The sequence below is a fragment of the Manis javanica genome, chromosome 4, assembly GCF_040802235.1.
Source record: "Manis javanica isolate MJ-LG chromosome 4, MJ_LKY, whole genome shotgun sequence".
In the NCBI taxonomy this organism is placed as follows: domain Eukaryota; kingdom Metazoa; phylum Chordata; class Mammalia; order Pholidota; family Manidae; genus Manis; species Manis javanica.
In genome coordinates this window covers 93918475-93935860 of record NC_133159.1, presented here as the reverse complement: position 1 = coordinate 93935860, position 17386 = coordinate 93918475, and the positions used below count along the sequence as shown (strand labels likewise).

The window sequence follows — 17386 nt, the reverse complement described above, 5'->3', positions numbered from 1 at the left end:
CAAAAGGACATTATCATCCTTTTGCTTTTCAGATAAGAAAAACTCAGAGACAGAAGCCCAACCAGGTTAGTCAGGACTGCAAACTGGGGCTGGCTGCCTTTAGAGGTGTGCTCTTTCAGCAGTTTCTTGCAAACTGGGCTTGGGGGCAGTGGCTACTCTGTTAGGGAAGGAGGAGGAGGGAGGGGGCTGGGTGTGATTATTTGTGGAGTCATTTCTTGGGCTGCATGTGAGTTTAAGTGTGTGTAAGTGCGGATGTATATGGATATTTGTTGGCGGGTTTTTGGACTGTGTATATATGAGTGTGTGAGCTGTGGGTGGGGGTGTTGGTCCCTGGGCTGTGCTGGGGCTCCGGGGTGGGCAAACGGGCCTGGGTTTTCTGCATAATTGTGAACGTGCGTACTTGAGAGTGCAAGTATGTTGGGGTGCTGGGTCAGAGGAATCAATCCCTCGCCATTTGGTTATGATGTGTAAGTGCGTGTGTGCACGTGCGTGTCCGTGTCTGTGTGGGAGGTCAGTCCCTGGGGCCTGGGTGTGCAACTCATGCACGCGCACGATCGTGTGTGTGCGCGTGGCCCGGGGTGTGGGATGATGGGGTGGGGCGGGGTGGACGCTGGCCAGGCCCCGCCCTCCGCTGCAGGTGGGCCGGGCCCGCGGTTGGGCCGGCTGCGCTCGCTGCTCTTGGCTCGCGGCCGCGCCGGGCTCGCAGGGCTGGGCTCGGGCTGCGGGGCGGCGCCGGGACAGGAAGCGGAAAGCAGCAGCGCGGCGGCGGCGGGGCTCTGCCTGTACGGGAGCCCAGCGCAGGCCGCAGAACCGGGGCCGCTGTGAGCCGAGACCGCGGGCCGCGAAGTACGCACGGCCGGCGCGGAGGTGAGTGCCGGCAGAGGCCGGGCGCGACAGGAGCAGGGGCAGACCTCGGGCGGGGAGACGCCCCCCCGGGCCCCGCGCCCTCCTCCCGCACCCCCGGGCTCAGACCCGCCTCGCCGCCTTCCTACGGACCGCGCCCAGAGTCGCGCTTCCCCGGCTCTCCTCCGCTCCCCCTCCTGCGCGGTGCGCCCCTCCGGCCCCTGCCCGGCGCTGGCCGCCGCAGCCCAAGTCCTCGGGGCCCGGCGTTCCGTCCCCACGCCTCGGACGCCCACTTCTCCCCTGGCTGCACTTTGGGGTGCGCCCCTCGGGGTGCGCGTTCTGGCCGGCCGGCAGGGAGTTGCCAGGCGTTCTCGGAGGCACCCGGGCGTCCGTATCCGCCGTCCGGGCCGGGCAGTCCCCGCTCCCGGGGCCGAGCGCACACGGTGGTCCCGTCTCCTCTCGGGACCGGCCCCGGTAACCGCCAGCACCCGGCGGCCGCCCGGCCCTGGGCCAGAGACCGGCACGGAACTGGCCTGTGCTCACACCTCTCTGACAAAATTGAGCCGGCCCTGGAGGCCTGGGGCGCGGGGCGGGGGCGAGGCCGGTGGCGCTTCGGAGAGCGCAACAGGCAGGTAAGAGTTTACTTTCAAAAACGCCGGGGTGGAGCAGAAGGCGTCCGGCAAGTCTCTGCCCAAGGTGTCCAGTTGGAGGAAATCTGACCGCGCCGGGGCTGCCTTCGCCACGGGCAGGACTTCATTTCCTCCTGAAGTCTTTGAACTGCTCCAAGCAACGCTCCCAGAGAAGTGTGAAGCTTTATAAAAATTTAAACGCGTCGGCGGTGGAGGCTGGAGTGGGGCGGAGCCGTGGCCTGGCGGCCAGGAGATGAGCTACTTACTGAGACTTGGAGCCAGCCGAGAAATCTCTTCCTCAGTTTTCACATCTTCCAACCAGGTGTAATAGCCACGCCGAGAAGGTGTTGGGAGCTCGTTTAGCTGCTCGTTAAGAGATGTTGGAGCGCCTTGTTATGATGATTGTGTGGCTGGCACGTGCATTTTTTAAACCTTTTTGTCGTGGCTGTGTTTGGAAATGCACATATTTTTAGACATTTATTCCAAAAGCTAGCAAGCTGCAAAGATTCTGGCATTTTCGCTGATATGTTTTTACATTTTAAAGGGTTGCTGGAAAATATTATAACTGGTGTCACCAATCAACAGTGCTAATTAGCATTCTCCTTCCAGGGGGTGGGTTGTTTGATCACACAGCTCCTCCGCTGGCTCTTTAAGTGAGAAGGCAGAAACTGTCTGGATCCGGTGAGAAGTAATTAGTCATTTTATGTAACCACTAATTAGAGTTTTAGAATTGAATGAAATCAGTGTGATATAGTTGGGGCTTTGATTTGTGGGAGGAAACTGTTTTATTCAACAGTTGAAAGAAGTAACGCTCTTCACCTATGCACGAACATTTAGCATTCCCCAAATCTGGTGTCTCACAGTATAATTAGTGAAACATCTAGTGTGAAGTTTTCACAGTTATGGTGTTGGCAGTGTGACCTGGTTGTGACTTAATTTGTAAGTAAAATGGGAGAAGAATCTGGAGATTGGTATATTTGTCAGGCCTGCTTGCCAGGCAGTTCATTTTTATTGTCATATGTATTTAAGCAACAGAACAAAACCATAAATGATAGTTTCCTTATCAGGTGACAAGTCTATGCCAACCTGGTCTATTGAAGAATAATATGCGTTGAGTGAGGAAGGTATAGACCTCTCCATTCTCTAACACATACAAACACACACCCTGTTTGTTACCCTGGATCTCAGCAGTTTTCAAATTACATGGGCGCACTATCAACGTTGCATTTTAATAGGCAGTTTCCACCTTCGGGCTGTGACCCCCTTGGGAGTTAGAACTATCTCAAATGCATTTCTTTCCTCCTGGGTTCCCCTCAATACTTGGGGGTACTGAACCTGTGAGTGGGAGTTGAAATTGCAGAATTCTTTGTGGGTTATGAGTGGTTTGGGACAATTTATGATTGCTGCCCACCTTACAATGTGTAAATAAATAATTCTGGTAATTGCTACACTGCTGTACATTTTCCATAGCTAAAAGTGTAGGTTCTGAAATTACACCCTCAGAGTTCAAGCCCTGGCCCCAGCACTTAGCAGGTATGTGACCTTGGTTTCCTTAACTGTGATGTGAAATTACAATTTTAGCCCCTTTATAAGACTTGTTCTGAGGATTAAATGAGATAACACATAAATGACCTAAAACAGTCCCTGATACATAGTAAGCACCCTATTTAACTGTAAGCTGTTAGATTATTATTGCCAGTCTCTCTCCCTAAAGTGAACTAGCTGTGGTTCCTAACCACAGGATGAGCTGTGTGTGGGCCTGTGACTTAGGCATCATGCAATGCCATTTTCCAGAAGGTTGATAAGATCAGATTAGGTGGACTTGGTGAACCATGTTTCTACTAGTGGCTTTGGTCTCGCCTGACGCCTGATAGAAAGGTGCCTACCTATCTGTCTCTATCAGTGTCCTTCCGAATCCCACTTACTGGACAGCATTCATTGGACCCAGTGCCTTGGGATTTACAGAGGAGGTGGTATTCATGTTATATGTTTTTCCGATACTTAAAAATCTAACTGGGGACAACAGAGTCACTTGAAAACAAATACACGTTTTAGAACCCCAGATACGTCCACCATTCACGGCTCTTCAGAAATCTATACCCAGCTGCTGGGAGTGTTTGAGGGGTAGTTAGTGACCCAAGCCAAAAGCAGTTATTCTGGGAAGAGGAGTTGAAATTATTGGCAAAACAGGTAGATTGAGGCTGACATTTTCTTTCCTTGTAAATAATGGCCTGGAAACATTTATTTATAAGAGCTCTGTTGTAATGAAAGAATCAGTGGGTTTTGCCCCAAAGCCCTCTCTGATCCCTACAATCAGTGACCTGGATGATATTTTATGATTTATAGACCCCAAGTCCAGCAAAATGTTTTGCAGAGCTTGCATACTTCTCCCCAACCTCCCTTACAACCCAAGGTCCTCCAAATAAACCCAATAAAACAGTTTCCTCTGATCTGATACTCCAACCTGGAAACAGTAAAAGGAGGCCTGCAGGTAACAGAATGAAAATCACCAAACTACTTAGCTACAATTAATGGTATTCATTAAAGGTGTACAACCATAGACCGAAAAATGTACACAAGGTCAGTGAAAATGATACGTAAGTCATGTGCCATGCAATGGTTTTCTGCCCAACTGAAGAAATTTCACATTACTGAATAGTAATAATGTCTAATAGTTGTGAGTGCTTACCATGTGCTAGGCACTATTTTAAATGATTGTAAATTATCTCATTTAATACCCACCAAAAGCATGTAAGGTAAGTAAAATAGAGCTTTCTGTTGTTTTAGTTTAGAGAAATAGACACAGAAAAGTTAAGAAACTTGATACGAAGTCACATACCTGATAAGCACTAGAGCCAGGATTTGAACTGTGATAGTCTAAGTCTAGCAACTGTGCTCATTGCTTCCCCTCTGTAGAAGAAAAGCTGATTCTAAACAAAATTATTTAGGTTGTCATTTTCCCTTTAAGTGCCGTACAGTTAAAAATGGGTGCCTTTATTCAAAAAATAAAACTACTAATTAGTGAAGTAAACCCTTTAGAATTATATATATGATAAAAATCAAATATTCAAAGTAAAAAAATGCACACACTATATGTAACCACAATTCAGTTTCACTGGAAACTTCTTCCCGTGAAAATACATCCAACCTAGAAGGGGCAGAATGGTTCTTGAAGTTCAGTGTGTGTCTTTGTGCCCTTGCAAGATAGCTTTCTACCCTTTAAACCAGACTTCCCTTAATTACTTAATAGCTCTAGGCAGAGCTGTTGGTGTTTTTCTAACTTCCTTTTCATGAAGGTTAACTTATGTTTACCACTGTCATTACCATAACATTATTTCCCTCATACGATTTTCTGAACACTTTTTCTTTTAAGTGGTAGGTATATTTTATGAGAGTGAACATGTTAAGGGAAGGCTCTTTTGGAGGCTACTAATCTTTACTTTGCTTTTAATAAAGCATAATGAAGGAGCCTCTCTCTGACGTTTTTGCTTGAGAATTCCAGAATTTAAGATGCTGTCACTCAGTTAAAAGTGCCCTGTACATCTGTCTCCACTCTGCCCTCCTGGCCTTCATGCGATGCTTTAACAGCTTCATCTCTATCCTGGTATTTGCATCCAACTCTCACCCAAGCAGTACCTGTAGGTACTAAGGGACAGATGACAGGAGGGCAGGGGGAGTGGCTGAAAGAAACTGCTGCTTATTTTTACTCAAGTGTGTCTGTAACATAAACTTCGCTGCTAAGTGAGGAACAGGTCAGCACCACTCTTGGTAATCTGATGCCACTGCTGAATCTAATCGCTTACTGTTTTCCTCTCCTACAAACTTACAAAGCTGAGAATTTAAAATAGAAAATCTCTAAGGTTTCTTCCATGGTAAATCTGTGGCCTCCACGTCCTGAGATCTGCCTTAAAACCCTTCATTCATTCAGCACAGATTTATTGAGTGCCTGGTATGTACTAGGAACTGGGGAAGGTAGTAATGGAAGAAGTTACCTAACCTCATGGAGCTTACTGTCTATACAGAGCCAGACACTAATCACACTGATCCATAAGTGGAAATTATGATATAAAGGAAAAGTACAAGGTCCTGTGAAGGGGCCTGACATAGATTGGAGGCTCATGAAAGGCCTCTTAAAGAAACAGTATTTAAGCTGAGAGGGATGAGTAGAAATTGCCCAGAATGAGGTGTGTAAAGAGTGAGATAGCAGATATACTGGGTTCTGCCAAGGCCCTGAGGCCGTAGAGAGCCTGGTCCTCAGAGGACCTGGAACTAGAGGAGGAGAATGAAGCTGGGGAGGTGGGCAGGGCCTTGTAGACCAAATGGAAGAGTTTGTATTTTATTCAGAGTGCAATGGGACACTATGGAAGGGTGTGACAGGGAAGTGACATCCACACTGTGACTTGAAAGATCACTCTGGCTGCTGCCCAGCAGGAGCCAGGCACAGTATGGGTCATGGCAGGGGTCAGGATGATAGAGGGTGAGAGAGGGACAGTCCCAGATTCCAGAGTCTGTATTTACACCTTTATATGACTCTTTCTCCTTCAGGCAGTGCAGCAGCTAACAGTTTATGATCCTGGGAACCTGATGCCTTTTCCTTTCTTAATTCTCTTGCTGATAAGGGGTCCCTCTGACCTTATCTGCATTCTGCTAATTTCTTGTGCATACACGGGAACTAGCTCATAAATACATCATTGCAGTGATAGCGTCAGTATGTGATTTTCTGCTACCTATAGCAAAGCTCATGCATGGGCTTTTAAATAAATTCATTTTTGGGTTTTGTTAGTTTGCCTCCAGTCCCTGCTTCTTAGTCCTCACTCAGATGACAGACGGGAGTTGATAGTATGAAAGAAACAGTGTGACTCAGAGGAGGGGTGTGAGCCCTCTTTAGATGGACCCATGAGCTCAGCTGCAGGCTTTGGGATAGGTTAGCCCTGTGTCCATGGAGTGTGCAGGAGCCGGGAATGCGAGGGGGACAGAGGGCACATGGTGATGCTAGGTGTGTGGGGTGAAGGGGAGAGAGAGCTTTGAGAACGGCACGGGATTGGATCTCTGGGATCATAGAATGATTGTCTCCCCTTGGCAGAGAAAAGTGGGCAGACCAGGACGGAGAGCAGTTGTGGTGGTGATGTTAATCCCAAGAGGAGCAAGAGGCATCTGAGTAGGAGGTGTGTCCTGGGTTTATTCTTTCAGTATTTGCTGGGTACCTAGGATGCTCAGTGTACCCTGGGGGTAGGTAACAGTAATTCCTGTCTTCAGGGAGCTTAACACTAGAGTAAAATCCAAGGAGGGGGAAGAGTAACAGGCGAGTTTTGAGTCTGCAGGGATAACTTGATGGGGGAGTGGGGAAGGCGTGGGGCAGGAGCAGTAGCCGCGGCCACCTCCCACAAGGATGCCAGCTGCCAAGGGCCAAGCGAGAGCGGGCAGCATGCTGTGGGTCATGGTCATTGCTGTTCCTAGGATGGCTTGGCAGGGCCTCTCATAGCTGCTTACTACGCCTAGAGGTGGATGCGTGAGTCAATAGAATAAGAAGGTCTAGGGGAAAGAGGACAAGGATGTGACCTTTGGATTTGGTTCATAGCTGTTTCAGGGTGTGTTGAGGGTGGGGGGTTGGGGTGACAATCGAGGGGTGGGAGTGGCAGGCAGCATGTGCAGACCACCCCTTTGATGACATGGGCCGGAATTATGAGAGAGAAACCAGACAGAGCAGCTGGTAGTGTTAGGTACAGCTTTCCCAAAGTGCACTTGGGAGCTCATGATTGCCTTTGAGGGACATGCCCGGAATTGCTTTAATGGATTACCAGAGGTTTTAATGAGGACAAAGAATGACGTCCTCTTGCGGAGGGGGAAAGGGGTGTGAAACTGGGGTTACCCTATGCCATAGGCTTCATGCAGGGAGTCTTGTTTTATGCTCACAACAGCCGTAGAAAGAGGTCATATTAAATGGCCTCATTTTACAGGGAGAGAAACAAGCTCAGAGAGGTAGGCATTTGCCCCACAGTATCACAGCCAGGAAGCATGAATAGTATCAGCCCAGGTCGGTGGGTCTGGGTCATCTGCCTTGGAGACACCCCAGTGATTTTTAGCCAGAATCAGCCAGAAGTTGGGATGGGGAAGGGAATCAAGAGTTATGGGTTGGAAGGCAGAAAAAGGTGTAGAAGCTGTGGGTGGCTAATTCTGAACGTAGAAGAGTCAGGCTTCTAGGTGATACAGCCAGGCATGAGAACCGGCAGGTCAGCAGAGAGCTGGGTGAAGGGCCTTCAGGGAAAGAGGCTCATGCAGGGCAGGCCCAGAGGTTTTGGCTGACCTCCTGATGTTGGTGTCTGCCAGGTATGAAGCAGATGAACAAGCAGCAAAGCCCAGAGCATAAAGGAAGTGAGAATCAAAGGTGCTGAAAGCTCTCTGAAATTGCTCGTGAAAACTTCTAGGCTGCTCTTGAAATCCAGGGACATGGAGGTGGTCCAAGAGCAAACTAACATGGTTTTTTAAATGCCCACTACATCTATTTTCACATTTAATCCTATGGTCACTCCACAAAATAGGTGGCCTTATTTCTGTTACAGATGGGAAGACTGCCTCACTGGGGCACACAGCTAGTTAGTGGGCCTGGGACAGGGGTGCTGAGAGCCACAACTCTCATGGATCCAGCGCACCCGGAGCTGGTGCTAGGCACCATCGTGGTTGCAGCGTATTGCCCTGTTACCACATTTTATAGATACGGGTTCAGAGAGTTTAATAATGTGACACATAGCTAATAAGTGAGTAAAGCCTGGGACTGGAACCCCACGCTGAATACCACATCTGCTTACGTCTTCAGACTGACCTTGTGAGGACAGTGGCTGTTGATTTATCCCTGTTTGACAAATGAGGAAACCGAGGCTCAGGAAGGCAAGTGACTTACCTCAGCTCGTACTAGACAGTGAGGTACTTCAGCTAGAACCCAGGTCTCCCCACTGCTCTTCTTGGGCTTTTGATGGCAGAGGAGAAAGGAAATGATGGGTCATGACCTCCAGGACAAGGGAGGCCAGTTCCCTGTGTCATAAACCTGCAAGTGAACTACCTCACTTCCAGGCAGAAGGCATCCTAAGTGGTATTTGAGGCCTGGGGGCTGTGTTGGTGTGTGGTGGTTCGCAGGCAGTTTCTTCCAGACTTGCAGGTTGTTGCTGGGGTCAGGGAGCCTGGCCTCCTCCCAGTAGGGGGATGGGATGGTATTTGCAGCTCCTTTGTTTTTTTTTCACACTTATCTCACCGGCTCTGTTTGCTGTTTCAGCTTCCAGGGGCCCTGGAAGGAGGAGAGGCCTGTTGGGCGGAGACCAGCACTGGGGTGAGAGGTGCTGGGAGAGATAGAACTTGTGGTTCTTAGTTTTCTAGAAGTAAAGGTTTAGCCTGTGGGGCTCAGGAACGTACTTGGAAATGTTTCCAGTTTATTTTTATTGCGAGGCAATATCTGATGAAAATGTGGGAAAAGACCCAGGAGCCTGCAACTAATAAATCACCTGCTTTCGTTTTCTGATGTTCGCTCTTAATCCTTATCCTAGTGAAAGCAACTTTATCTGAGTATAGCTATGATGTAGAGCCAGTGTGTATCTACCATCCTGTTGCCTGCTTTTTAAATTTACCATGTCATAAAAATTGCCATTCTTCATAATTGTCATCTTAAATAACTGTTTGATAGTTCTTTGGGTGGATGAACCGTGTTTTCCCTATCTGTTCCTCTGCTTTTTGGGTATTCATATTGTTTCTAGCTTTACCCTGTTTAGGCAATGTAGTAATAATAGTTTTTCTTAAATAGATAAATTCTCAGGAGTTTGGATTCCTGGTTTAAAGAGCTTGGAACTTCTCTCTTTAAAATTGGCTTTTGGAAACTATGAGCAAATCCCTTAAAAGCTACTTCCCTGGGCATTGTTTTTGCAACAAGCAAACTGGCAGCGGAGGCTGGGCATGGTGTCTAGGGCACTTCCTCCCTCCCGAACCTGTGCAGTGCAGCTGTGTCCCAGAAATGGCCCGGGCCAGGTCTCTCCCACCTCTGGTTTTCCCGCTGCTGTGCTAGGGGCTCAGCTTGCTGGCCCCACACCTGGGGAAGCTTGTGGGCTGCATGTGTGGGGCATTCAGCATTTAGACACCGCTCTTGCTCACTTGTTCATAATAGAGACCCCAAAGGTGGGATGACCGCTCTCATCTATCTTCCAGCCTCTTTAGGTTGGATTTGAAGTTTGATTCTTTTTTTTTTCCCTTTTCCCAGAATTTGTTCCTGTTGAAGAGTGGCACCTTGGTTCCCAGACCCATTGAGGTTTTAGGAGTCTAGTAGGTGAAATTCTCCATCTCTAAGGAGAAACAATACCTGCTCCTCATCAAGAGCAAGCCCTCCATTGCTATGGATACCGAATCCACATATTCTGGATATTCTTACTATTCAAGTCATTCGAAAAAATCTCACAGACAAGGGTATGTAAGCTGTTGGTTGTTCTACTGTTCATCCTGGGGAAACTTGCAGGTTGGCAGGGTTTTCCAGACACACTTTTGAAACAGTGACGCCCGGCTGCAGCGCTGATGCTGGAGGTTCAGTCCACCCCTTCGTGAGAAGCTGAGCTTTAAGAGCATTTAACATGCGTTGGGAGTGACTATACCACCAATTTACATTTTATAGCTGCCATTACAGCTGATGACCTTAATTTCTCACAATTGATTTTAAATTAAACTTTCTCACTGCAGTGGAAATGTTTTTCACTTCTAAGTACTTCTCATAGAGGACAGTTTTCCAAAGCTTTACCAAGAATGTAAGTGAAAATTTTAAAGAAGTGTTCATTTGTTGCTTTTCACCCAAAGCTGCTGACTCACTGACCATTATGCATTTGCCGTGAGGCTTATATGCTGAAGTGGTGGGAGGATTGGCCTGGTGCCTTATTTCTCTCTGACTGGTTTTCCCAGTGAACAAACCTTGGTTTTGAAAACGCCGTCCTGGGTGATGGGGGCCCAATTCTCCCTCCTCTGTGCAGGATGAACAGGTTTGCATTGGTATTCCTAGAGCTGCTGTATCACAGGCCTGTCCGGGGCTTGGTGAGTAAGGGAACAAGGGCATGAAAGCATGAAGAGGGGTTCCTTCTGGTGAGGAACGCAGGTGGTCAGAGTGCAGTGCTGCCTGAGACTCCTCATCTGTGAAATGGGTAGAACAATGTCCTCCTTACAGGGCTGTTGAGAGGATCGGGTAAGATTATGATGAAAAGCATTTAAAACAGCACATAGCAGGAGGTCACTCACCAGTGGCTATATTAACAGCCGTGGCATTTCAAAGACCCCAACTGGCCACAGCCCAAAGGCCCACAGGTGGTCCCAGCCCTTTGTGAGCTAGGAATGGTGATTGTAATGGTGTTGCCGTGACCCAGGGTCCCTTTTACAAGCAGTTGAGTGCAGCGTGGGATTTTTGTTTTGTAAAACAGCAATAAGACATGCATATCTAGTTGACGTATTTGTTTGAAAGACATATGGGTTCATACACACAGAAAGAGGTATGGAGGGACACTCTCCGAACTGCTAGGGGTGGTCATCCACAGGGAAGGGCTGGATGCAAAATAGTGATTGACAGGAGCTTTCATTTACACTTCATCTGTACTCATTAAGTCTTTATAAGCATGTATTTTGTAATTAAAATACAAATGGAATAAAAGTGTACAAGAAAGGTTTTTGAAGATTGTTTAATGACATGAGAAAATGTTCATGAGGCCATTTTATCAGAAACAAGATTCAAAACATTATATGTTATATAATCTCTGATAAGATGAATGTTAACATTGATTTTACTTGTCTCTGAGTAGAGGATTATTAGGATTATGAGTGGATTTTTTTAAACCTTAATTATTTTCTATATTTTTATGTATTGCTCTTAATATCATAAAATTTGGGGAAAAGATGTGAATGAGCTTGTGTGGGAACCCAAGTCAGCCTTTCCTAGTCAGCATGGTAAATAGGAAAGCTGCTGAGTGAGGCCTGATGTGACCCACCAGCACCCAGATCCTGAGAAAGTTGGAAACCCTCTGGGGATGAAGACCTGATCACAAATTTCAACCAGTGGGGAAATGTATCAGCTAGGTTACAAAATACCAGAAACAGCTGTCTTAAAATACCACATCTTTGGACCTATCTGGAAAAAGTAATTCTCTTGGGGACGTGCCAGGTTTCCCCTTTGCACACCACCATGGTGTAAGTGGGAATTAGGGGCTCCCTTGGTGCTTGGAGATGACTAGAAGGGGAAGCTGTGTGGTGTTCTGACTAGGCCCCAGCTCTGGCCGTCTCTGTCTACTCTTGAGTCCTGACTGCCATGCCTGAGGGCCCACGCTGTGCTCTGCTCTTTCCTCTTGGGGCCCCCAGAAACTGATCCTGCAGGGATCAGGTGGTGATGTTAAGAGACTATGACTTTCTAATAAAACAGACTGCAAACTCTTAGTGCTGTCTTGGACCCATGTGGAAAGTACTTGGCAAATTATATTATAAGCTGAGACTTTCAATAAATTAATCAAAGAACATGACTGAATGCCTACTCAGAAGAGCTCTGGATGCAGGGATGACCATGAGAGAGTTATAGGTACACTCCATGGGTTCTTTAGGAAAAAACACCCCCCACATGTGGTGAATTCTCTGAACAAGAGCCCTGTAGAGCATAGTAACTGGGGCAAAGGTTGTAATCCATAGAGAGTATGTGTCAAGGTGGAAAGAGTATTGATCGGGTAATTGTGCCCCTCTGCTGGCATGTGAGCAGGCCCCAGACCCAGCCAAGAGTATTGTGTCACCTAGGAGTGTCCCTGTGAAGGCTGCTCTGCTCAGGTGTTTGTCAGGAATTTGGAAGAGTAGGAAAGGGGAGGGACCTTGCTTTTTGGTAATTTTAGTAGAGCTCTATCTCAGGAATAATGAAGTGCAGCAAACTTGATATGCCTGATAACACCATGGTCATCTTTGGAGAACTGACTGGGTTCCAAGCAGATGACAAACAACTCTTTTCTAACAAAGAATCTAGTGGTCTCATTTTGCGATTCTGCTGTCTCCAGAGAGTGTCCAGTTAATGTGCTAGGAAAATGATGCGGACTTAGCTGACCTTGCTTAACCACTGGGCTTTGAGTACTAGCTCCCTGCATTAAATATAGCAGCTGCCAGTGAAGATAATGACCACCTCTAGAGTACCTGCTAGGATCCTAGCAGCATGACCTCCCAGCAGTCCTGGAACGGTGGGAGGTGGTACCCCACTCAACAGGTGAGCAAACTGGGGTGCAGGGAGCCAACATTATTTTCCTGAAGCTCTAAGGTTGGTAGGTACCTCAGCAGGTTTCAGGCCGGATTTGTTGGTCCTCTGCAAGCCCACTCTTTTCCCCTGGACTGTGCTGGATGGGGAGCAGCTGGGTAAGTGGGAGGGGAAAACGGGAAAGGGATGGTAATTCACATGACTATTGTGCCAAAGTTCATTGTCCAAAAGAGGGCTGCCTGAGCGGTGAGGGCGTCTGCTTTTTTTCCCAGGCTGCGTCAGTCATTGTGCCCTGTGCCGGGCCTTCCCATCCAGGTCAGTGCCGAGAGGAAGCAGCGGCCAGGCCCTGGCAGTCAGCAGAGTGCAAGGCCAGGTAGTGGGTGGTGGTAGAGAAGGAAAGGGCAGAGTAATTGGTGGGGCCGGCTTTCCCCAAATAGAAATACACAAACAACAGAAACAGCTAAATAATCTTCCCAGGAAATGGCCGGCTGTAAGTGGGACTGTGTGGGAATGGATGGGGATTCTGGCTGGATGAGAAGAGGTTTACAGAGGCCCGCAAGGGCTTAGCTTCAGAGTCGCCAAAATAGATGCATGTACACACACACACACACACACACACAGCTTAGCTTCAGAGTCGCCAAAATAGATGCATGTACACACACACGTACAGATGTGTGCCTGGCCTCCTATGTGCTGTTGCTTGCTCTTCCCACCCCTCTCTCATGCGCATGCGTGTGCACACATATGCACGCAGGAACATACTTACCTTTATTCACACTGGCAGATGTTGAATGGAGACAGATTCAGAGATAAAGAAACAGAAATTCTTGTGGCTAACACACCTGCCAAGCAGAGGCACACAGGAGATCCAGACTACGTAGGCCAAGTTGAAAAGACAACCAAGCGTGCATGTACCACTGAGAGGTTTGGTAGCCTTACTCCCCTCATGTCCTGTTTCCATACTCTTAGACACCAGGAACTGATTGCCCTCTCCATTGGGGAGCCCTCACCTGGAGGATACTTAGCACTCCATTGGAGTTAACAGCCTTTGGAGCTGTAGAGATGAACATTAGGTACCTGTTCGGTAAAACGATCGTACGGTGGCTTGTAACTCTGCAAACTGGGAAGCACAGAATAGTGGTGTTTTTGCTGGGCTCTCTATTTAGTGCTGGCTTAGAGACCTTCCTGAGCAGTAATTCAGGACCAGTGATTTTTATAAAAGCTTTATGATAGGACTTGCTCCCTTGACATCAAGGATCAGAATAACACACAGCCCACATTGAGTTGACAGGATGAGCTTTGCATTCACCCCTCACTTGACAGTGTATGGAAGGCTCTTGGCATCCCTCTGTCTTTCTGTCCTGATGCATATGGCCCTGAGACTTTCTCCTCACCTTGTCCACTTAATGCTATTTTAATAAGGAAACCACTGGACACTGCAACATTGTACAACACAGCATTTCACTCATGGCTCCTGTTATTGAGCCCCTACAGTATACTGGCATTTCACGAGCAGGCTGACTTCCAGCCATCACTCCACAACCCCCCATGCCCTCAGGAGCATCCAGGTGGGAGAGCCTTGGGGAAAGTGTCCTGAGCTGTTTGCATCCGAACACCACAGGTGCTGGTGAGAAATGCAGATTCCTGTTGTCTCCCTTCCAAAAGAATTCTCTGGTGGTGGGGCCAGTGAATGTATACTCAGATCCACACCCCAGGTGGTTTGCACACTCAGGCCTGAGATGCATCAGTTTAGGGTCTCTGGCTCTGAGAGACAAGAAAGCTTCCTGGCGTTGTCAAATAACAGGCTCTTCTCTGTTTTTTCTCAGATGCTACCAGGGAAGTTGTTAGGCTGTCCGCTCTCCTTCGGGTGCTGTTGGGGTTTCTGAGAGCCAGGCTGAGTGGGTCAGAGGTTGGAGGGATGGCTGGCCCTAGAGAGGCTGTTTCCAGCCCCACATGGCTCCCCACCTGTTTTCTGCCATTGTAGTGTTAGCACTCAGTGAAAGAATTTTTATTTCCTGTGGAATTTTTGTGCTGTCACAGGATTTGACCCATGGGACTGGTGAATAGATAAATGGTTCAGGGAGCACGTGACTTGGTGATGTCAGGGAGAGCAAGAGATGCCAGAGCAGTTAGGGAAAGTGGCAACAGTAAGACAGAAGAGGAGGTGGGGCCCTGGGGAGCAGTTCTAGACTTGATCTAAACGGTTCATTCTGAAGACTGCCCAGGCTTGTGGGAAAGCCCTCCCCCATTGTTTGTTGTTTCTCACAGTCAGTCCTTTTGAAGTGATTGTCTTTGGCAACCCTGTGTGCTGGGCACCCTGCTTTGTGCTTTCCGGGGTCACACTCCAGTTGTGACTCCTTGCAGTAGCTTCAAAGGCATATTTTGCAGTTGTAGTACTGCATCAATTAAAGGGTATGAGGATGAGTGGGGTATTTATACTGCAAAATCTTCTGGTTGCCCTTCAGATCAGTGCAGCACAGCAGGCATGAATAGCGGTAGGAGCAGGCCTGGGTTTAGATTCCGCTCTGCCACTTCCTGTGACTTCGGGAAGTCTCTTAACTTCTGTGAGGTTCAGTTCCCCATCTGTAAAATGGGGACAGTAATGCTGGCCTCATAGGTTAGTGTTGGGATGAAATGAAATTAATATAATAAAGCCCTTTGTAAAGTGGTCTGTAGATTGGGGTGGGGAGTGGAGTGATTAGCATTGACAGATACGTCTCTGGGTAAACAAACAAATTCTCTTGGCTATTTCTCTACTTGCCCAGGTAAAATAAAATACCTGGGTTGTCCAGAACTCCTCTATTTCTAAAGTCTAACTTAACAATAGATTTGATAAGTTAAGCCCTAGATACAGAGATGCTATCACTGAGAGAGTCTCGGGGATGTGGAAGCCCCTGTGCTGTTTGAAGGAATCAACCAATGCGTATCCTGGGGAGGTATTGATAAGTTTGACCACAGGAAGTCTGCATGTGGTTTTGTCAGCTAAGTAGTAGGTTAACAGTCCAGTTGTGACTGGAGATGTGGAAGAAATCAGGTTGTATGTTAGTAGTTCCTTTTCCATCTCTTTCTCTGGGGTATACACTCTCTGCCTCACAAGGCAAGCCGTCATCTTGTAGGCTTGGCTGATGGTAATAGCAGTAATAGCCACTGTGGATTAGCCCTTACTTCACACCCCTGTACTGAACTCTACATGCATTATCTGTGAGGTAATGCCATTATTCCCATTTCACAGATGAGAAAACTAAGGTTTTCAGAGATTGGATAACTTGTGCAAGGTCACATGTCTAGTAGGTACAGAATTGAGATCTGACTATTTGCCCTCAAAGTCAGTGGGTGCAGGCCTTCTGTCCTGCCTGGGAGACCTTAGGAGACCAAGTGTTTGAAGGAAGGAGGCTGCTGTCAAGGTGTCCTGTGGGACAGGGGATGTGGGGCTCCTCTAGTAGGGGCCCCTGGACTTACTGTTCACAGTTGGGGTGGAGTGCCCGTCTCCATATCCATAGGGGGTTAATGCCCAGGTTGTGACCTCTGAGCTTTGCACACTGATGGGCTCCTTTCGTAATTTCAATATTGACCCACAGCATGGTGCTGTCACAATCTCCCTGGAAGACCACCCGGGAAGCTCATCTGGGGTAAAATGATGCAGCAGCCTGCTTTCCTTAGGAGGCCTGTAACACACACATGCACTTCTTGGTGTCATTCTTTCTCACTTTTGTTTGTTTCTGTAGTGTCTTTGAGTTCAGCTAGAACCTATGGGAATGAATTTGTAGGAATGAGAAGTAAATGAATCTCTACCCTGGTTTAGAATTACCATTCTTTTCTTGTCCAAAGATGTAGGATGACAACAGTGTGTCCCAGATTTTTCTGTACAAACCAAAACTTAAATATTTTACAGCATCTTCCCCATAAAAAAGGTCCTAGAAAATAAGTGTAGGCAAATTATAAGCAAATCAAGTCTGTAATTTTATAGTAAAATGTGCCTTAACCAACAGAGATTCTAAAATTCACAATTTTTGGCTTTGAAAAAATGTGATTCCTTTTGATAGAGGAGTAACAGTCTTCATTTTGGATCTTGGCGTGGCAGAAAGAGAATACTAAGTAGGGAATAGAAATCAGCTTACCCCTTGCAGGGGTTGGGTGGTGATGTCTGGGCATTGGCACCGCATGTGTGCGTGCGTGCATGTGTAGAGTTTTCCTACATTCAAAATGAAATTTTTAATATATTTTGAGGAAAGTTAATTAACATCGCATGAATGTGCTAGCTGATTATCATTTTTACTTTTCAGGGAAAGAAATAGAGAGAGACACAAATCACCCCGGAATAAAGATGGCAGAGGGTCAGAAAAATCTGTCACCATTCAAGCTCCTACTGGAGAGCCCCTGTTGGCTAATGATTCTACTCGGACAGAGGAAGTTCAGGTAAGGATCAAAGGCAGTCTGTCAGCACGCTACTGCTTGATTAAGACTCTTTTCAGTAATGTTTTTCTAAGTCTTGCTGCAGTAGGTTCTCTTGGGTTTTTATCTTTATTTTTCTAGCATGTTAATTAGTTTATCTATGTCCCGTGGTTTCTTGTTGGTCTAAGGGCAGTCTGTGCTGCCATTGGCTAGCATGGGTGCCCTTCTGCCGTGTGATTGGTTGGCCTGCTTTGAATGGTGTTGAAAGGAAGCCAGCAAGGCTGATGACAGGGCC

General features: G+C 47.4%; 1 protein-coding gene across 1 annotated transcript in view; it reads left to right on the top strand.

Annotated features, from left to right (window-relative positions):
* The first annotated feature begins 727 nt into the window (after positions 1-727).
* VANGL1 (VANGL planar cell polarity protein 1) overlaps positions 728-17386 on the top strand; it is a 52011-nt gene continuing 35352 nt past the window's right edge. Inside the window, exons 1-3 of the mRNA XM_037019994.2 lie at positions 728-867; positions 9712-9914; positions 16983-17115. Of these exons, the coding sequence (XP_036875889.1) occupies positions 9844-9914; positions 16983-17115 (204 nt within the window). The 5' untranslated portion in view covers positions 728-867; positions 9712-9843. The remainder of the gene's footprint in view (positions 868-9711; positions 9915-16982; positions 17116-17386) is intronic.